We start from the raw sequence: 21751 nt of genomic DNA, 5'->3' as shown, positions 1-21751 counted from the left end.
GATTCTTTCTGTTTAACACAAATACTTTTTAGTTTCATGCTATTCCAGTCTTTACCCATGTAAATATACTATTATTTTCATATATCATCATATCATAGGCATTTTTCCACATTGTTATAGCTTTTATAAATAAAACTTTTTTTTTTTTTTTTTTTGCGGTACGTGGGCCTCTCACTTTTGTGGCCTCTCCCATTGCGGAGCACAGGCTCCGGATGCTCAGGCTCAGTGGCCATGGCTCACGGGCCCAGCCGCTCCACAGCATGTGGGATCTTCCCGGACCGGGGCACGAACCCGTGTCCCCTGCATCGGCAGGCGGACTCTCAACCACTGCGCCACCAGGGAAGCCCTTATACATAAAACTTTTAATTGCCTTACAGAGTGTCTATCTTATGAAATTCTGTGTATTTCTCTATTGTTAAATATTAATATTTGAAAAATTAATGGAGAGTGGGCAGAATCTGAAAGTTGACAGTGTAGCAGGCCCATCAGTTTGCAGAATGTTGTAGCTGGGAAGATTTGGGAATGGCCCAGTCCTGGCAGAATGAAGTTGTCCACGGACGGGATGGTGAGTCTCACCAGGCAGGGGCAGGTGTAGTATAAGCAGCCTCCCAGGTGATTCTGATGTGCCTAGCATGGGGTAGGGTGGGGTCGGGGGGCACATATCCCCGAGCTGAGAGAATCTCCCGTTGGGTCCAGTTCTCTCAGTCTGCAGGCAGGGGACTGCAGCCGGGGAAAGGAGAGGATCTGCCCAAGGCTGCACCATGGTTGCAGGTGCCACGGACAACCCCCCAGCCGCCCCGCTGGCTCCATCCCCGCCCCCCGCCCCGTGCTTCCTGCACGTCAGGTGTTGGCCAGTGCCCCTGTTTCTCAGCATCGACTGCTAGAGCTGAAATGCCTTCTCACCCAAACAGGTAGTTTATGGAATCGCTTAGGATCTGCACCCAAGACCAAAGAAAAGAACACGAAGAAAGCGGATCACAGGGCGCCCGGCACAGAGGAAGATGACTCCGAGCTGCAGAGGGCATGGGGGGCTCTGATTAAGGAGAAAGAACAGTCTCGCCAAAAGAAGAGCCGGTTAGATAACTTACCATCTCTCCAGATTGAAGTTAGTCGGGAAAGCAGCTCTGGTTCAGAGGCAGAGTCCTGATGCCCTTGGGGCCCAAGGCAGCTGCCCTGAAGCCTGACATTCTTTTGCAGGGTGGGGTGCACAGTAGGAACCCCCCATGCGGGAGTTGGCGCCCCTCCCGTTCTGGCTCACGCAGTCACCCTCCGCTCTTGCTACTTCAGCAAGACATCTTAAGAATGTGACATGTTTTGAAGGGCATCTATCTAATCTTTTGCTGCAGAGTTATAGTTCTGGGCCCTCATTTCTTTTCCCACCACCCCACAAGCTTTACCCTTTGAGGAAAAGGCAGCCCTCCAGATTTTGTAGACATTTTTCTTAATATTTTTAACATTGTGTCTTTTAAAAGAAATGTTTTACACAGTTCATCCAAAGAGCAGAGAACTGAACTTCTCACTATTGCCTTGGCCCTGACAGCTGTTACCAGCACCCTTTTTCCAAGAAAAGTCAATTCCCAGGTGCTTATTGGACAGCCTTCGAGGGGGAAGATGAGGGAAGCTGCCAGCTCACCCTTCCAGGATCCTAGTGTGGGGGCCGAATCTCATGGACCTGACCTCAGAGGTGCACCCGTGCCGCCCAGGTAGATAAGAGCCGCAGCGTCGATCGCCCTTCGTTCCTCCCTGGGGATTTCTGTTAGGGGGCCTTGTTAGCAATCAGCTTGCAGTGAAGATCAAGTTCAGTGCTGTGGGATTTTTAGGAACAAAAAACTGTGACTTTGGGGTGGATTTTTGTGCTAGGGGTGGGGTCATGGGTTAATGTTGAACAATTTTTAAGTCTGTATTATGTTTAAAAAATATTAATGATTTAAAAGTTTAAATTTTTAATTTTTATATGTGAAAATATTTCCTTTTGGCTACGAGGGAAGCTCAAGTGGTGTCTTCTTATGTGCTGTTAAATATATATTATATACTTTGGAAGAAGGCAAAGAGGGGAGCCGCATTATTTTTAAATGATCCCAACTGTATAGTCTGTCTGTTGTACATAGAGTTTACCTTGCTTTTTGGCCGCTGTAGGGAAAAAAACCCATCCACCTGAGATGGGAACCTGTCATTTATTATCACTTCAGAAGTGATAACACTGATATTTATTCTTTCTGTCTCCAAGTTCTGGCACTTGAAGACTTCTGCAAAACTGGCAAATAAGATAATAGTTACAGAAATTTTAGTTCATTTATTTCTAAACTCCTTTCAGATTATTTTACCATGAGAAGGTGGTAGGTTATTTTGTCTTCCTGTCTGATTTTTATTTTGAAGTATTTAGTGTTGTATTCCTCTGCAGGCTTAAAAATAGTGTCTTAACTTCAATTCAGTAGAGCTTAGGAGTTAAAGAGAATAAAGCCTGTGTTGCTTGTGTGATGTCACAGCCCCTCACCTGTCTGGAATGTTCAGCACCCAGTGCAGCTCAGGGTTCTAGAGCTCTTTGCTCTGCCTGAGCTAATGGTCACATGATTAGTTGATTGCAGTGCGGTGCGGTGGAGGGCAGAACGAACGCTTTGTTTAATAAAGAAGGGCGGGGAGACTTGAGAGTTGCAACAAGAACTGTGTTGTCCATATTTTGTTGGTTAACCTGCTTTTTCCCTCCCTGTAGAAAGATGAGAGCATGTAACCATGATATGTTTCAGCTTCCTAGTGGGATTCTAGGAAAGAGCTGGTTCTGGTTTCCCTGCCACTTGAGACCTAAGGTTTCTGAGGTTTCTCAGCTCTTTGCCCATGAAGCACACAGCTGGGAACCAGGTTCTTGAGGAGGGGCCAGGGTCTGGGCGGTTGGTCAAGTGAGAAGTGCAGGGGCTGTAGAGTCAGAGACGCCGACCCCTGGCTCTGCTCCGTGGGCCTGGGCCTCAGTTTCCCCTTCTAGCAAATGAATGGGCTGGTACCTGAGCCGCTGGCTTCGTTGGTGCGTCTTAATGGTGTTTTGCTGTCTCAGAGCGGTGGCTGCAGCGGGCTGGCCAGCACCAGCGTCTGCGGCAGGTGCGGGGAGTGTCAAGGAGACAACTGAGGGTGTGCGTGAGGTTGTGGACGGGACTACCCCCACCCCACTCCAGTCTCTGGGCCACTAGTGAGACAAAGAGGTCCCCGTGGTCAGGGTCCCCACTGACATGCTCTCTGCAGTGTTCAGAAAACTCCCCTTCTCAGACTTTCCCTTGTGTTTCCCAGTCATGACCCTTTCCCACCAGTAGTTCAGGCCCACTTGTCCCATGGCCTTTCAGCCCTCACCAGTCTTTTGCTAGGGATCAAGGAAGGCTTTCAGGAAGGGCGGTGGTATGTAGTTAAAACTGTTGTGACCAAGAAAAATGCCTACTTCAGCAGCCTTGCAGTTCTCACAAACACGCACAGCCCAGAAAATTACCTTTAAAGACGTTAAGTTTTATTTCCCAAAGTTATTGGCCTTAGCCTCTCACTCTCCAGCCCACTCAAGCACTCAGATCTTGCAGCGTCTTACGAGTGTTCTGGAAGCCCAGGCCCTTTCTTGGGAGCTGGGGAGCAAAGATGGACAGTCGGTTTAGTCTTTACACATATGAGATTTTAGATACGTTTTGCTGCTTGATAATAATTACAGATACCTCATTTCTGTTTTCCACTCTCCACCTGGGAGAGTGGAAAGTTGGGAGAGGTGCCAACTACCCAGGAGAGCTTGTGGAGCCCAGCACACAATGGAACCTCTCCTCCCCTGGCCTCCTCTAGCCTGACCCCATGAGTCCCTCGCCTTAGGTCAGAAACTGTCTTCTCCCACTCCATCCCTGCAGCAGCCTCTTTACTGGTTCCTCTGCCCTGTCTCTCCTTCTCCATTCTGCACACTGCAGCTGGGATGAACTTCCGGTGTTGTTAGCAGCTTCATTGAGAGATGATTTACATAGCATACAGTTCACCCATTTAAAGTGTACATTTCAGTGGCTTTTAGTATATTCACAGAGTTGTGCATCCATTGCCTTAATCAATGTGAGAATATTTTCATCATCAAAAAGAAACCCTGTACCCATTCGCAGTACCCCATCCCCTGTTCCCCACTGGCAACCACTAACTACTTTTTGTGTCTATGGATTTATCTGTTCTGAACATTTCATATAAATGGAAATCATACACTTTGTGGCTGTTTGTGACTGGTTTCTTTAACTAAACATGTTTTCGAGGTTCATCCATGTTGTAATATATATCAGTACTTCGTTTCTTTTTATTGCTGAGTAACGTTCCATCCTATGGGTATACCATATTTTGTTTAGCCATTCATCAGTTGATGGACCGCTGGGTTGTTTCTACTTTTTGGCTGTTACGAATAAGGCTGCTGTGAGAATTCATGTACAAGTTTTTACATGGACATATGTTTTCATTACTCTTGGGTTATATACCTAGGAGTGGAATTGCTGGGTCCTCTGGTATCTCTATCTTTAACCTTTGAAGAGCTGCCAGACTGTTTTTCCAAGTGGCTGCACCATTTTCCATTCCCCCCAGCAACGTATGAGGGTTCCAGTTTTTCCACATCTTTGTCAAGACTTGTTATGTTTCGATGTGAATTGGTATCTCATTATGGTTTTGATTTGCATTTCCTTGATGACTAATGATGTTGGGCATCTTTTCATGTGCTTCAGGACGAACATTCTTACGAAGGTTATTCCTATTACTCCTCTGCCTAAAAGCATCACCATTGCCGATGGGATAAATTCTGAACTCGTTTGACAGCTCACGAGGCTGGTCAAGATCTAGCCTCTGGCAGTATCGCTAGCCTCTTCTCCCCATCCTCCCCGACCTTCTGCCTGCTGGTTTCCTGGAGGCATCTTGATCTCACCAGCCTCCCAGACTTTGCTCAGTGCTGTTCCTCCCCCCAGTGACCCCCTGGTCCTCTCCTCATCCCACTTCAGCTTTGCCTTCTCCTCTCCCTCATCCTCAAGGACTTACAAACCTCTCCAGGAAGCTACCTGCAACTTCCAGAGCAAGGTTATTGGCCCTGTTATGTGTCCCGTGGTGCTGCCACGAAGAAGTCTTGTTACATTCCAGGTTTAGGTTATAAAGTCATGCCTAGGATAAAAATTGAGTGTAATCAAAACTCCTTTCAGACACCTTGAGGAAGGCGCCATGTTGAAGACCATTCTCGCAGGGTGCAGTGCGGCTGGTTCCTGCCTGTGCAGGAATAGGTCACAGTTTCTTTCGCTGAGCACCAGGAGAAGTGGTTAGCCTGCAAATAGGGCCGTGTTATGCAAGCAACACTTATTTGTAGCTGTTAGACTCACACTCAGGCGAGCAGTTCGCTTTTGAAGAGGCTCTTGGGAACTGAGACAGGCCACGGGAGCAGCAGGGGCACAAGCTCACCTCTGGCCCTCCCGCCTGTCTGCTCAGGGAGCGGAGTGGCAGATGGAATGGCCCAAATGACTTAAAACTGTTTTCCTTGACTTTTTTTTTCCCCTAACTTTTTCAGACAAATACCATAATGTTTGCCTAAGTGAAATATGTATGTAATGCCAAATCTCTGTACCCCCTCAAGCCAGCACACCGGTACACTGGATCGCAGTTCCGTCTTCCTGCTTTGTCTTCTTGTTAGACTGTGAGCTCCGTGAGAGCAGGGCCACATCTGGCTTGGTCATGGGCTTCCCCAGTCCGAGTGCCGTGCCTGGCACCTGGCAGATCCCCTGTACACATAGCTGGATGTGTGAATTCCCCAGCTGCTGGAGCAGCTCCATTCTCTGAAGCCCCGGCATCCTCTTACAGGCTAGTCCTCGTGGTTCTGCCTTGTACACACAACACTTTATTTTCGTGTTTTGTTTTCCCTGCTAGCAGCCCCTGTGAGCAGGCTTCTTCATGTTGTTATCTGTTCTTCCTACCAGGCCAGTCCAGAGTAAATGGTGCCTAAAAAGTGTTTGGCAAATGAATGAATTGTGGGAAGCCAACCCAGCTCTGGCACCTTTGTCTGCAGGCTAGTCTGCTTCTAGCGGAGACTACCAGATTCAAAAAAGAGGAAGGTTGTTCACAAGTGCATAAATCGCACTTGCATAAGAAAGAATCTCATTAAGTAGACCTCCATGAAGTTCAAATTTTGATGATCTGGCTGTATCTGAGCTGAAGCTTACCTGGCTTTGTAAAGAATTTGCTAGAGAGTCATGTAGATAATCCAGAATATTTTTTAGAAAGCGTTCATCTGCACCCAGGAGACCAAGAAAGGAAGCCGGCGGGTGGATCAGAGGCCCCAAAGAGCGACTGCTGGGCCGATTCTTAGCATCTGATCCAATTGGTGAGGAAGTGACAGCAGCCCAAAGAAGACACAAAGAAACAACTCGTTCCTGGCAACAACTCTTTTGCCTAAAGTAGGCTTTCCACTGTCACGCGGAGCAGTTTTAAAGTTACGGTGAAATGCTAACAGGCAATTTGGATTAAAGTTAACAGCAAATGACGGCTTCACAGATTAATTAATTGCTGCACAAATAAGTTGATGTACAAGTATTTGCTTTTAAATCTTACACAATAAGTAAATTAGAAGTCAAACCATTTTTTTCTTTGAAGAACTAAAAGGACAGAATGTCTTTGATGAACTTGAGAACAGCATACTGGCTTCAAGGCAGACTGTTGTTGTGTAGTCTGACCAATAATAATGTAGAACTTTTCTTACATGTTTATAAAATAAATCTTAGAAGAAAAATAATACTGTAGCCTTTTTTAAAACAATGAAATTCTATGAACGTTTCACAGAACTTGGATGTTCCTGGGAGCGGTCAGGGAAATGCTGGCTCAGAAGCTTATTTCAAATAGTTGTGAGGCATTGCAGTGGGCTTTTGCTCTGCTATAAATACAACTCTAGGGTATGGGTGGTCTTTAACCCACCAAAGTCAGCACCCGGCACCCGGGGTTCTTACCTGGTTTTGTTGGAGCAATTCCAGAGGCCCCCTCTGGATGACAGAGTCTTCAGTAGTTGAGATTTTGTGTTACCTCAGACTGTGTCACCCCTGTCTCGGGACCAGTGTTGGTTAGAGCAAGGGACCACACCATCGACAGGAGAGGTGATGAGGCCTTCCCGTCCCTTCCTGGGGCTGTCGTGTGTTTAATGTGTCACCTCTTAGTGGCAAGAGTTCGTCAGAGGGCCCTTGAGCAGGAGACGGCACTGTTTTGCTCAGGTAGAATGTCTTTTGCGGGGGGGGGTCAAATGGGGTGATGGCTGGGGCTGGGCCCGCAGCCTTGGGGACTCGTTCTAGCTCATCTGCAGACTTGAAAAAAAAACCCAAACGAGTCCCTTCGCTTCTTGGGACCTCAGTGTTCCTGCCTGTCAGATGAAGGGCTCAAGTGGGATGACCTCCAGGTTTCCTTCTAGTGCTAATGTCAGTTCTAGGATCTTTGCTGAGGTTTCCCAAGGAGCATCAGGAGCGTAAGTTGGACGGGAAGGAGTTGGGGGCAAGCAAGAGACCTAAGCCCTTGCACCCTTGGTTCCATGAGCCGGTGCAACACCCCCGCCCCAGCCCTCCGTTACGAAAGGAGAAGGAGATCCTCTCCCTTGCTCCCTTCCCTGCTTGCCCCCCTTCCCCAGTGCACACACACCATTCTGTGTTTCACTTGGGAGATTTTTTAGGAGGTAGCCCAGTGTCTTAATCAGCTCAGGCTGCTATGACAAAATACCACGGACTGGGTGGCTTAAATAACAGAAACTGATTTTCTCAATGGTCTAAAAGTAGAAGTCCAGGATCAGGGTGCTAGTAGTTGGGTTCGCACGAGGCCTCTCTTCCTGGCTTGCAGACAGCATCTCACTGTGTGCTCACATGGCCTTTCCTTGGTGCATGCGCTTGGAGAGAGAGATGTCTCTTCCTCTTCTCAAGCCACCAAGCCTATTGGATTAGGGCCCTACCTTTTTTTTTTTTAATTTTATTTATTTTTGTCTGCATTGGGTCTTCATTGCTGTGCGTGAGCTTTCTCTAGCTGCGGTGAGCAGGGGCTACTCTTCGTTGCGGTGCACGGGCTTCTCATTGCAGTGGCTTCTCTTGTTGCGGAGCACGGGCTCTAGGCGCACGGCTTCAGTAGTTGTGGCACGCAGGCTCAGTAGTCGTGGCTTCTGGGCTCTAGAGTGCAGGCTCCGTAGTTGTGGTGCATGGGCTTAGTTGCTCCATGGCATGTGGGTTCTTCCCCGACCAGGGCTCGAACCCGTGTCCCCTGCACTGGCAGACAGATTCTTCTTAATCAGTGTGCCACCAGGGAAGTCCTGGGCCCTACCTTTTTGATCTTAATTATCTCCTAAAGGCTCTAGCTCCAAATGTAGTCACATTGGGGGTTATGGCGTCAACATATGAATTTGGGGAGGGGGACACAGTTCAGTCCATGGCACCCAGTAATGCAAGGGTCCCAGTGTGTGTTTGTGGAATGAGGTCACTGCTTTTTAAAAGCTCACAGACTGGGAGGGATTTTGATCCATGGGTCTGAAGGCAGTAGGGTTTGTAGTTCAGAGTCCTGGTTCTGGAGGAAACAGACCCATTTGATTGAGTCCACTCGGCCACTTACTAGCCGTATGGCCTTGGGCAGATTACTTAACCTCTGTCTCTGAGCCAGCATCCTCATCTGCAAAATCGGGATAACCGAGTATGGTGGCTGTGAGGATCAGATGAGGGCTTGCGTGGAAGGCCCTTGGCACTGAGTCTGCGTCCCCTCCTGACGCTCAGTCAATGGGCGTGATTACGACTGCTTTTCAGTCTTCCCGGAGCCCCTTTGCCAGCTCTGTCCTCTGCTGCAGTCCCGTGTCTAGTCTCAGTAACATCCTCACTCTTCCAAATGCCCTCCTCCCAGCCTCCTAGGACTCAGAAGGCAAGTGGGTAATTAGAAGTATTTCCTGTGTCTGGGGGCGATGAGGCAGGCCTGTGGGGACAGCCCCCATCCCCTGGTGAGTTGTGCTGTCCGCTCACTCTCCAGACAAAGCAGTCAGTCCTTTCAGCTCAGGCTGAACATGTGTCCTCCATCCCCTAACTTTTAAAACTGTTTATTGTGAATCAATTTAACAATTACAGAATCGTTTCGAGGGTAGACCAAGGAACATTTTGCCACATTTCATTATTCATTCTTTTCTTCCTCCCCTCCCTCCCCCCTCACCCCCTTGTCCCCCACCAGCCACGAACTGTTTGAGAGTTACTTGCCTACATCGCGTCCCTCTACTCCCTAAATGTAATACTTTAGTGTGCATTTTCTAAGAACAAGGACATTCTCTCATATGACCAGAGTATTGTTATCAAATTCAGGAAATGTATAATTTTAATCAGTACAATAGTACCTAATCGGTGGTTCATGCTTCAATTTTGCCAACTGTCCCAATAATGTTCTTTTCTGGTCTAGGATACAATCCAGGATCACACACTACAGTTAATATCCTGTCTTTAGTCTCTTATAATGTGGAGCGATTCCTTTGCCTTTCTTTGCCTTTTATGATGTTGACGTTTTTGAAGTGTTCAGTCCCGTCATGTTGTAGAATTCCCTCAAGTTGGTCCCTTACCATTTGTTTAAAGTCAAATGAGTTAAGAAGCCATTTTCACATTGCTTTTGGATGTAGCATTATATAGCCTGGCTCTGACTTAGGACCTTAAGTCTGGGTTTGTGGGGACAGCAGTTACTGTCAGAAGGGCTTGAAGGGCCCCTGCGTGCTCGTGATTAGGGGTCTGCTGTGCCGGCACCAACAAGCTTGGAAAATACATCTCGGACGGGTGCAGGATGAGTCAGCATTCTGGAAGTCTCCAAAGATGCAGAAAATGGCCCTGCACCTGTTCCAGCCTCCACTCATCAACTTTGCCTGGCCTCCAGAGATGTCCTAAAGTTCACACTCCAAACCAAAGTCCTGTTTTCTCTCAGAAACCTCCAGCAGGCTGCAGTCGTGGGTTCCAGCCTGTCCTTACTGCTGCTCTGCTCTGCGGCCTGGGTCTGTTCTCTCCCGCTCTGGGCCAGTGGTGGGAGGGGAGCCCCTCCTTGCTCAGCCAAGTGCCCCTGGCACTGGGAGCAGGGAGGGAAAGAGTCACTGAGCCCTGAGTGTGGGAAGACAGCCAGCGCCCTGGCCTGTGACGAGGTTGAGCCAACTTGGGGTGATCTTCGTCGTGATCTGGCGGACGACTCATCAGACCTGGAGCTTTGCTTTTTCATCTGTTTAACTTCTCTGTTGGATGGTATATACTGTGAAAAACAGTGAATCGTAATCTCTATTCAAACAACCGTGTAACATCAGGGAACTATCGTGCTAGTCGGAGGTATTTTGTCAGACCAAAGCAAACAATGCAAGGATGTTATAAGTGACATCAGTCTTTACAGAACTTTGGCCAAGCAGGCTTTCACTGTGAGAAACAAGATAAAATTGATTTTCATCTAGTCATTAAGTCATCACCATTGTCTGCTGTGTTTTAACACTTACATTAACACTTCAAAGCGCTCTCCCTGGAGATGCAGGCATTCATGTGAGAGAGACATAGAGTCCCCTGCCTTTTTGATTGTAAATTAATTAAAATGAAATAAAATTGAAAATTCAGTTCCTCGGTGACTGGTGACATTTCAAGGGCTCAGTAGCCACATGTGGCTGGGGCTCCCGTGTTGGACCGTGCGGCTCTAGACCCTCATCGCCGAGTTCTGTTGGACAGCACTGCTCTGCACGGCCAACAGTCTGGGAGGTAGAGGTGCGGGAGGGACTTCCTTCTGCGACAGATGTGGTCACACAGGGAAAGTTGGACAGATCGTGAAGCTGGCATTTAAATATGACTGCAGGCTGTTGGCAGTGTGTCCTCTGGGCTGCTGGGTTGGATCAGAGGTGTGCTGAAAGGTGCATGGAGTGTCACTTCTTCCGTTGTTCTGGTAGCCCAGAGCTCTGTTGGGTTAGTTCCATATCATGGGCTGTAGTCAGGTGTTAACGAGAATGCAGCCAAAGCCGCACTGAGGCAGCGATTCAGGCAGCACGTGGGTCTTTCCACTCACCTGACCTTCCGCAGTCTCAGGGCCTCGCGTGCGCAGGCGGAGTGCCGGAGCCCCGAGCTGTGAGGGTGCTTTCGGTAGGAAGGACCCTGGGCCAGGCGCTGGGGTGAGGTGTGTGGTGGCGGGTTCCGGGGCAGGGCATGGGGCTGGGACCCACCCACGTGGATGCTAAACAACGGCTGGATTAATACTGCTCCTGCACCTCACCCATCTGCTGCTGAGATCATCCAGCCCTGTTCCCAGGCCAAACCTCGGCTCACTGTTCCACCAAAGCGGGGGTGATGGGGCAGGGCTGGCTGGTGTCTCTGAGCTCCCAGGACCCAGCCCACAACTGCTGAGGAAGCCACGCAGCCAGCCGTTTACAAGTGAAGCGTCTGTGTCTACTTGAAAGTGCCTGCCTGCCTGTGGTCCTTGCCTGTGTGTGCGCCTCTGTCCCCGCCTCCTGGCTGCCTGAGCCCTGGAGCTGCGGAGGGAAGCTGAGCGAGTCGAGGCCCACGCCGCTGCCTCTGCTCCAGCCAGGATGTGGCTCTTCCACACTCTGCTCTGCATGACCAGTAAGTCAGCCTCACCCCCTGCCCCGAGGGGCTGCACAGCCTGTCCATCTGCGTGTCTCTGGTGGGGCTCAGAGCCTGAGGGCAGAGAAAGTCTGGGGACTCCCCCTGGAAGCCCGTCTTGCTCCGTGGGTCAGACCCCCAGGTAGGAAGGACCTCTGAGGCTCTGTTGGCTGCTGACAGCCTGTGGCTTTGGACTCCAGGGCTCTGCCTCCTGTTCCTCCCGCCAGCTCCCCTCCCCACGCAGGCCCTCTCCCCTGGAACCCACTCCAGGCAGCCCCTCAGGTCTGTGCCAAGCTTGTCCCCAGAGTGTGGAGGCTGGTGCGGCCCACCCGCCCAGCGGAGCCCCCCGGTTTAGCTGAGGAGGGTGAGGACCCCGTGCGCAGGTGAGCACTGATGAGAGACCATGCGGCGAACGCGTGGGGGGAGCCTGCTTCCTGTTCCTGACGTTAGGTCCCCTGAGAGAACCTGTATGGGGGGAGGGGACACTCCCTCTCCACTGCCTGGGGTCCCATATGGCCTTTAAAACTCTGGAAGCCCCTTGGGGCAAGCCAAGCCAGGAGCCTGCACCCCGCCACTAGGCCCCAGGGATGAGAATAAGCGTGGTCAGCGAGCCCCTGGGCACTGCTCAGATCCAGCCTGAGGCGAGGGTGGTCCTGTGTAGTGATCCGGCAGGCTTCCCGGGGGCCTCCTGCGCTGGCCAGGAGCTGGTCAGAAGAATGAGACTGGACATCAGGCAGGTGTAGCTTCAGGGCTGCTGGGAGCCTGAGTTCTCCCCAAGGATGGGTGGGGGCTAGCTAGTGAACGCCAGACAGTGGCTGAGAGCTGAGGCCAGGCTGGGAGGGGGCTCAGAATTAGCACCTACCATGGGGCCAGATCACCCAAGAGGCAGGCCAAACGTGCATGGGGCACGAGCAAAGCATACATTTTTGGATACCTTTTAATATTTGGTATTTTAAAAACATCAAAATAGTCATAGTGGAAAGATCAAAACTTTGTTGAACTTCCTTTTCCTTATTTTACAGTTTAGACTTCCCTTTACTTTCAGTTACATATGGTGTGTGGGGAAGGTCTGAATGCTTTTTATGGTTTATGCCTTTGATCCCCCATCACCAAGTGTGTCCATACCCTGGTCCACCCCATCCCAGTAGAGAGGAGGTGACTGAGGCCCAGAGAGGGGTGATGACTGGCCATAGTTACAAGCAAGTACTAGTAGAAGCGGGGCTCAAGGCCAAGCCTCTGCCTGCCTCCCAGCTCTAGGATACCCCGTGGCCTGGGACGCTAACCCTGGTGTCACTCTGGTCTCCTGCTTGTCTCTGTCTCCTGTGGCCTCTGGAAAGACCATCTATCACCCCAGCACCTTTTTCAGCAATGTCAATCCAGATGACATTTATCAAACCCCTTCTGAGGCTAAGGCACTCCCCAGGCTGATGGACAGCAGAGAGCAAGATGCAGCAGACTTGCAATGAAATCACTTACCCCGCTTGGCTATGCTATGGGCTGGGGGTAAGATCAGGGCCCCAGCAGCGCCAGTCTGAGTGGGAGAAATGGAACTGTGACAGTTCCTCTCCAAGCTGTGAGGTCCTGAGATTTAGGGATGGACCAATCATGAAGAGCTTCCTGGAGGAAGTGAGATTGGCGCTGAGTCTTAAGGGCTGGAGAGAGTCTGAGAAAGTGACAAGGAGATGCCAGGGAGGGTGGAGGAACCCCTCAGACAGTGACCCCACGCCCAGGGCCCTGCATCCTGTGCCTGGCTGCACCTCCCTAGGCTGGAGAGAATCCAAACTGTTCCTGGCCTGACCTTCCACCCTTCCCAAGCACCCACTGTTGTGATGCCCACTTCTCATCAGTGGGAGCAGATGAGATAACATCAGTTTTCTGAGACAGTCAGATGTAGATACAAACTCACGGAAACCCTGGGGCTGCCCATCTCGTCCTGCTACCATGCAGCCTGCTGTTCCGAGGTCAGTCTTCACCCTGACTCCTTCTGTGACCACAGCCACTCACTTCTCCCCCCAGGGTCTCAGAGGTTGCGTCTACATCGCTCGTGTGAGGAAGGGAACTGTGCTAGTGGCCTGTAAAACCTTACAGTGGTACACGAGCCAGCAGTCCAGGGCTGGCTCTGCTGTTGCACCAGCTTCAGGCTGGGGCCTGGGGCCCTGCTGGGTCCTGCTGGGGGAGTGGGGAGGTGTCAGACCTGCCTCCGCCCGGGGCACAACCCCAGACCTGAGTGCAAGTGTGTGATGGGAAACCTTGGCCATTGAGGATGGGGGACTGTAGTGTCCGCGGTGGCCCTGAGGATGGGGGAGGTGCTTAGCAAGTGCAGACAGGTGGTGCGGGGTGAGAGGGAGGCTTTCTGTGCAGGAGAAACAGTATGGACAGAGACCCGGGTGTGAGGAGTGTGTTTCAGGAGACGCAGGGTGAGGTTTGAGTGGGAACAGAAGGCTGTCTGCTCTGATGCTGCCTGTGCCCCACAACCAGGACACGCTGGGCCCTAGTGGGGAGCAGGCCACACGCACACAATAACCCTGACCCTCTGTCCCCAGCCAGAGGGCCCACTGAGAATGCTTTCAGGTGACACACAGGGGATGGGGAAAGGGCATCCCAGGCAGAGGTAAGACAAGCACAGTGTTCGTGGGCCAGCCGGGTGTGGAGAGCGGTCCACGCAGGAGCCAGACGCCTCCGACCTTCTCTGGGAGGCTGGCTTGGGGAGTAGCTGGGGGCCATGCGGGTGGTCAGGGTGCTGGTGGAGAGTGTGGGGGGCCCAGAGTGCCAGGCTGAGGGAGCTCGGGCCACACCCTGAGGGCAGTGGGAGGGCCAGCAGGCCCCTAGCCCGGAGGTGATAATGGGACGTGCCTGTGGTGTAGAAGGCGGAGTCCTGGAGAAAGGGGAGGCAGACAGGCCCGTGAGGAGCCGCTGCTGAGGTCCCATCCAGGGGGGTTGGGGCAGGAGGGCATGGGGAGGGAGAGACACTTACGAGAAATGTTTAGGAGGAAGAAGCACTTTAGCACAGAGCACAACACTGTCTGCTCTAGACCTGTCGGCCATGGTTATTAGGTAGCCTGTGAAGGGGCCAGGGTGGGGGACCGAGGGATGAGGTTTGGGGCTGGGACGATGAGGCTCAACATGGAAGACCCAGGCGGGTGGGTGGAGGGTGAGCTGCCCCACGGGACAGGCGGCCTGCAGACCTTTCTGGGTGCTCTGGACTGGGCGTCAGGAAGGCTGAATCTAGCCCTAGCTCTATGGCCCGGCTCCTTGTATACGCGTGGGCAAACCATTCCCTGCCCTGCATCCACCCCTCTGGGTTCAGTTTGCTAAACCGAGAACAGTACTGTGAGAATGTGTACTTAAACTGCCTGGTGTGGTGGGGGAGATAGGGGGTGGGTGCAGGCAGTGGTGGCTGACAGGATGGAGGGGACTCTGACTCAGCAGACCTGTGTGGCCGGGACAGCTTGGAGAGGCGGCCCTGTGGGCGCTGTGGTGACAGACTCCGGTTCAGCCGGGCTCTCACCACTGGCAGCCCAAGAAGGGGCCTTGAGCTGGCGGGCAAGGCTGTCAGAGAACGTGGCAGGCCTCCCTTGTGGTTATAACACTGACATTAGCACCCACATACTGAGCCTGCAAGATGTCAGGTGCTGCGCCCGGCCTTGCCCCACTAGTCTGCACGGTCCCACGTCACAGATGGGGAGACTGGGGTGAAGTGACAAGCCCAAGGTCCTTCAGGGACTCCGTGGCAGAGCGAGGATTTGAACTCAGGACTGTCTCCCTCCTGGGCTCATGCTCTCTTCTCTGAGTCGAAGTGGGAAGTGGGAAGAGAGGGGTCCCCTGATGGAGGTACAGCCCGAGCAGAGGGACCACGGCAGGGGCCTGGGGGAAGCCTGCCCCAGCAAGGCGGCCCACGCCTGGCGGACCCCAGGCACTGGCTGGCCTTATGGGAAAGCTCAGCGGCCCCGGTGACACTCCTGAACACACACACACATAAATATGTTCTCACTGACCTAATTACCAGCTCCATAACCCAGAGCTCTGCCCCAGCTCTGAGCTGCTGGCACAACAGGGAGCCAGGTCTCTGTTTACACCATCCCCCCCCCCCCGCCCCCGCAGTGCCTCCAGCTTTTATTAAAGGCTTTAGAAATAGGCAGACCTGGGCCCCAGACACAAATTACAATTTGCTGATGGGCCACGAGCAATCACCTGACCTCTCTGAGCCGCAGCACCTGAGTATCGTACCTGGAAGACAGCAGGTGGTCAAGGAGGGTGGCTGTAATGGTCTCTCTGCTTATCTCCTCCCCTTTCCCACCCCTCAGGAATCTTGCACCAAGATCCCTCCGTTGAACAAAGCAAAATGGGGATGTGGGGGTTGGGGTAGAGGATCAGGAATCTCTGTCCCTCTTTGATGTTTCCAGGACACTTCATCTGGCCTGGTACTGTGCTGAGCGGGACTCAGTGGTTGGGGGTGTGTCATAGATGACTCAAATCAGATTACAGTTTTGGGGAGACAGACTTTATCACAGATCACTCTGACCCAGACACGATTTAGTCAGAGCGACAGAGACCCCACAGGATGCCGAGGGAGCTCAGGGACCACTGGGGTACTCTGGCTGAGAATCTGGATTTGCTCCTGGGGCAGGGCCCCAAAGGATGGGGTAGAGGTGGGAGAGTGATGAGGAAGGCACATTGGCAGAGGGAACCGCTTGTGCAAAGGCCCTGCGGCGGGTGGTATGCAGATGGTGTTCAGGAAGTGGGGTATCGAGCCAGAGAGCAGAGCTGGCAGAGGGGACACTGGGCTGGGCAGGGAGGTACCATGGATGCCGGGGGGAGGAGGCTGGACTTACCACAGGGGTTTCAATTCATGTCTCTTAAGTCACACAGATGGTAAAAAGGGCAAAGAATGCCTTCCAGTCGCCCCTTGTAAGAAGTGGGTAGTTCTCCCTTTTTAGTTTTTTTGACCTGCCCCATTATTTTAAAACAAGTTTTATTTTAGCACATGGTGTATTTTTATGAGTCACTACCAATCATTCCGGGCAAGGCAGAGGTATAAAGGGAAAGGAATAAAGTACAGATGTCTATTTTGTGCCAGGCTTGGGGAAGGAGACTGGGAATTGAGAGGAGAGAGTGGACACTACCCTCTCACAGGGTGCCTGCTCCTTCAGCCTTTGGAAGGTTGGGTTTGTTTTTTTTTTAATGTTTTATTTATTTCAGCTGCACAGGGTCTTAGTTGTGGCATGCAGGATCTTTTAGTTGCAGCACGTGGGCTCTTAGTGTGGCATGTACGTGGGTTGTAGTTCCTGACCAGGGATTGAGCCCAGGCCACCTGCATTGGGAGCGCAGAGTCTTACACCCTGGATCACCAGGGAAGTCCCTGGAAGGTTGGTTTTTAACAAAGTTTTAAGCATGTACAAAACTAAAGCAAATAACATTAATAAACCCAATATACCCATCACCCAGATGACACAGCTATCAAGATCTTGCCGCGCTTGCTGCATTTACGTGTTTCACTGTCCCTTTTTGTTTCCTTTGCCAAAGTATTTTGAAGCCTTGCTGCTCACAGTTTGGTCTGGGGACCAACAGCAGCCTGGCATCACTTAGCGGCGGTCAGACTAGGATCTTAGCACCACTCCCTGACCTACTGAATCAGAATCTGCATTTTTTTTGTTGTTTTGTTTTTGTTTTTTTGCGGTACGCGGGCCTCTCGCTGTTGTGGCCTCTCCCGTTGCGGAGCACAGGCTCCGGACGCGCAGGCTCAGCGGCCATGGCTCACGGGCCCAGCCGCTCCGCGGTACGTGGGATCCTCCCGGACCGGGGCACGAACCCGTGTCCCCTGCATCGGCAGGCGGACTCTCAACCACTGCGCCACCAGGGAAGCCCTGCATTTTTAAGAATATACTTGGATGATTCATTTGCACATTAATGTTTTGGAAGCATTGTTTGAAAAAAAATGCCCAGCATCAGGCATTTCACCCTTCAGTACTTCAATACGTATTTCTGAAGTACTTGGGGATGTTTTCTTACACAGCCATAATGTTCTCATCACCCAACAAAATAAATAGTAATTCTTTGGTATCATCTAATACCCAGTTCTTAACTCACATCTTCCTGACTGTCTCAAAATGTCTGTTTCTAACAGTTCAGATCAAGAGCCAAACAAGACCCACACCCCACGTGTGGTTGCTGTGCCTTTCTTAGTCGAGAGTGACCCCCTTGCTCATTTTTGAGGTTTGTGTGTCTGTTTCAAATCTTCTCTTTACTGCAGAGCGCAGTTGCTTGTCTTGCAGAACATCTTGCAGGGTTTGTGCGTTTGCTTCCTCTCGATGTGATTTGTCCTTCAATCCCCTACATTACCCGAAACTTGGAAGTTAGGGCTAATGCCTTCATTAAATTCAGGTTTCACTTTTTTGGCGAGCATCCTCTAAACAATCAGGAGGATTTTGCCATACGTCCTGCATTTATCTCACTCCCTTTTTTCTGTTTCCTTTGCCGACGTATTTTAGAGAGTTGCTTCTCAGTGTGGTCTGATGACTGGCAGCCTGGGCATCACATGGGAGCTGTTAGAAATGCAGCGTCTTGGGCCCCAGTATTCTTCCCAGGGGGTCACACTAGGAGGCACACATGCCTGGGGGGCCCACTCTTAGCGGCACTGAGATGAACTAGTGGGCTGGGGTCGGAGGGGGGGTCAGCCTAATTGTGAAGTGCTCTATCAAAATTTCATCTAAGTAGTTTTATCCATTGATGATCGTGGCCTGAATTAATTGTATTTCGTTATGACTTGCAAAATTGTGTTTTTATGGTTCTATTATTCCTTCCGCATTCATTAGTAACGATTCTTCTGTAAAGAGCTTTTTCTCGTCAACTAGGACCATTTGGTGACCCTGAAATGCAGCGCATACAGGAAAGGCAAGAAAATGGCTTAATGCTTTCCCTTTAATAGTCAATTTTCAGAGTAAGGGCATAATGCCGTCATTCCTTCCAAGGGTGAAAAATGCAGTGTTTTGATTTGTTTTTGTTTTCTCTCTGTCTTTTTAGTATCATTATGAACCCCTGGAATTTTTGTGTATTCAGTGTGCTTCAGACACTTGCAATTATTATTTCTTTATTGAACTGTAGTTGATTTACAATACTGTGCTAGTTTCAGGCATACAGCAAAGTGATCCCGTTATACATACATGCATATACATATATATTCTTTTCATATTCTTTTAATTATAGGTTATTACAAGATATTGAACATAGCTCCCTGTGCTATCCAGTAAATCCTTGTTGTTTACCTATTTTATATATAGTGGTGTGTATCTGTTAATCCCAAACTCCTAATTTATCCCTCCCCGCTCCCCACAATTATTATTTTTTAATGTAAACCTTTTTGAAGACAACACATGCAAAAATGGGCAAATTCAGATCAGTGAATTTTCAGATTAAATCAAATCCACATGCTGATACCAATTTCAAGAAACAGAGGACATTCCCAACATCCCAGAAGTATCTCCCATGGCCCCCTCCATTTATTACCTTACCCCCAAGAGTAACCACTCTCCTGACGTCTGATACCATGGATTAGTTTGCCTGTTTTGAACTCTGTATAAATGGAATTATACAGTATGTTCTGTTTTGCTCCTGTATTTATGAGCTCCAACCCACCTTGTTGTTGATTATTTTCATTGCTGTAGAGTATTCCATTGGGGAATATACCACAGCATATTTTTTCTCCTGTTGATGGATATCGGGGTTGTTCCAGTTTGGGGTTGTTATGAATAGTGAGGCTATGAAAATTCTTGTACGTGTCTTTTTGTGAATATATGAACACACTTCTGTTGGGTTTTTGCCTTAGGGTAGGATTGCTGGGTTATGAGCTATGCATGTGCTCAGCTTTAGTTGATAACTACCAAACGGTTTTCTGAAGTGATTGTACCGATTGACATTCCCACCAGCAGTATGTGAGGGTTCATTGTCAGCACTTGGTATTTTCTTTTTCATTTTAGCCTTTCTGGTGGTTGTGTAGTGGTATCACATGGTGATCTCAGTCTGCCTTTCTGTGAAGTCTAATGGTGCCTTCTCATATGATTGCTGGCTATTTGGATAATCTCTTCTGTGAAATGTCCTTCTTCTGTTGGCTTACATGACTCTTTCTTATTGATCTGTAGGAACTCTACAGATTCTGATAGGAATCTTTTGTCAGATACTTGTATTGCAAACATCTTCTCTCTCTCCGTGGCTTGCCTCTTCATTCTTAATGATGTCTTTTGATAAACAGAAGTTCTTAAGTTTAATGAAGTTCAGCTTATCAATTCTTTCCTTTAGAGCTAGTGTTTTTTGTGTCCTGTTTAAAAAATATCTGTCTACCCCAAGGTCCTTTGTTTTCTCTTAAAAGCTTCATTGTTTCATTTTTCATATTTAGATATTTGGTCTATCTAAGTCGACATTTAAATCTTCAGTTCATCAGGAACTGACTTTTTGTGTATGATGTGAGAGAAGAGTCAAGATTAATTTTTTTTGCAATATTGATATCCAAGTGACCCAGCACCATTTATTTAAAAGAGCATTCTTTCACCACTGTTCCTCACTGTCACCTTTGTCATAAATCAGGTGCCCATATGTTTCTGGACTCCCTGTCCCATTGGTCTATTTTCTATCCTTGTGCCAATATAATTCTGTTTTAATAACTATAAATTTATAATAATCTTGATAAATGAAAAGTCCCCAAATTTTGTTACTCTTCTTCAGGAGTGCCTGAATATTCTTGCCCTTTGCATTTTCATATAAATTTTTAAAGTTGGCTTGTGAACATCACCCTTCCCCCAATAATGTGCTAGGATGTTGATTGTGGTTGTATTGAAGCTATAGATCAATATAGTGATAACTGACAACAACACGGAATCTTCTAATTCATGAATATCATCTGTTCCTTCATTTTAGATCTTTAATCTCTCCCAATCTTTTAATAGTTCTTAGTGTAGAGGTTTTGCATATGTCTAGTTAGAGTTACTCTTAGACATTTGATTTTTTTATGGCTTTTGTTAACGGCGTCTTTTTAAATTTTTCATTCTTCATTTGATCATTGATGGTTCATAGAAATACAATGGTTCTTTGTATTTTGCCTCTGTATCCCGTGACCTTGCTCAGGGCACTTATTAATTCTCAGTGTTTGTGGATCTGTTGGATTTTTCAATCTACTTAATCATGTCATCTGCAAATAATGACAGTTTTATTTTTTTCCTTTTTAATCTCTGTGCTCTGTATTTTTCTTTTTTCTTACTTCTGTAAAACCTCCAGTAAAATGTTGAATAGAGGTGGTATGAGTGAGCATCCCTGTTTCATTTCTGATTTTAGGGGGAAAGCTTTCAATAACTCACCAATAAGAATGATGTTGGGAATTCCCTGGTGGTCCAGTGGTTGGTTAGGACTCCATGCTTTCACTGCCGAGGGCATGGGTTCAATCCCTGTTCGGGGTAATGAGATCCTACAAGCTGCGTGGCATAAAATAAAAAAATTAAAAAAAATAAAATAACTCTGGCAGTCCAGTGGTTAAGACTCTGCACTTCCACCGCAGGGGGTGCGGGTTCTATCCCTGGTTGCGGAACTAAGATCCCGCGTGCTGCATGGTATGGCCAAAAATTTAAAAAAAAATAAAAATTAAAAAAAAAGAATGATGTTTGCTGAAGGATTTTTGTGGATATTCTTGATTAAAGACATTCCCTTCTATTCCTAGTTTGCTATGAATTTTTTAAATTACAAATCAGTATTGTATTTTATCAAATACCTTTTTCAGCATCTATCATAATGATCATATGATTTTTTTTCTCCTCTTTTTTCTGTTAACGTGATAAATAAATTGATTCTTTTCGAATGTCACACCTCTCTTGCATTCCTGAAATAAACTCCACTTGGTTGTAAGGTATTATGCTTTTTATATACCCCTGGGTTTGATTTGCTAATGTTTTGTTTAGCAGTATTGCATCTACGTTAAAGAGAGAGATGGCTAGTTTTCCTTTCATGTGTCGCTCTTGTCAGGTGCTAATATCAATGTCATGCTGGCCCCACAAAATGATTGGAAAGTGTTCTCTCATTTTCTCTTCTCTGGAACAGTTCATGTAAGATTGGTATTGCTTCTTTACGTGTTTGGGAGAGCTCACTAGTGAAGCCATCTGGGCCTGGAGTTAATGGATTCAGTTTTTAAAATTTGGGAT

At 48.9% G+C, this 21751-nt stretch overlaps 1 protein-coding gene across 1 annotated transcript in view; it reads left to right on the top strand.

The window, feature by feature from the left end:
• NCBP3 (nuclear cap binding subunit 3) overlaps positions 1-7253 on the top strand; it is a 32311-nt gene extending 25058 nt beyond the window's left edge. Inside the window, exons 13-14 of the mRNA XM_059998216.1 lie at positions 912-1074; positions 1541-7253. Of these exons, the coding sequence (XP_059854199.1) occupies positions 912-1074; positions 1541-1649 (272 nt within the window). The 3' untranslated portion in view covers positions 1650-7253. The remainder of the gene's footprint in view (positions 1-911; positions 1075-1540) is intronic.
• The last annotated feature ends 14498 nt before the right edge of the window (positions 7254-21751 follow it).

Source organism: Delphinus delphis, chromosome 19 (genome assembly GCF_949987515.2).
Source record: "Delphinus delphis chromosome 19, mDelDel1.2, whole genome shotgun sequence".
Taxonomy (NCBI): domain Eukaryota; kingdom Metazoa; phylum Chordata; class Mammalia; order Artiodactyla; family Delphinidae; genus Delphinus; species Delphinus delphis.
Note: the sequence above shows the minus strand (reverse complement) of the source record. Positions and strands in the feature narration are given on the sequence as shown.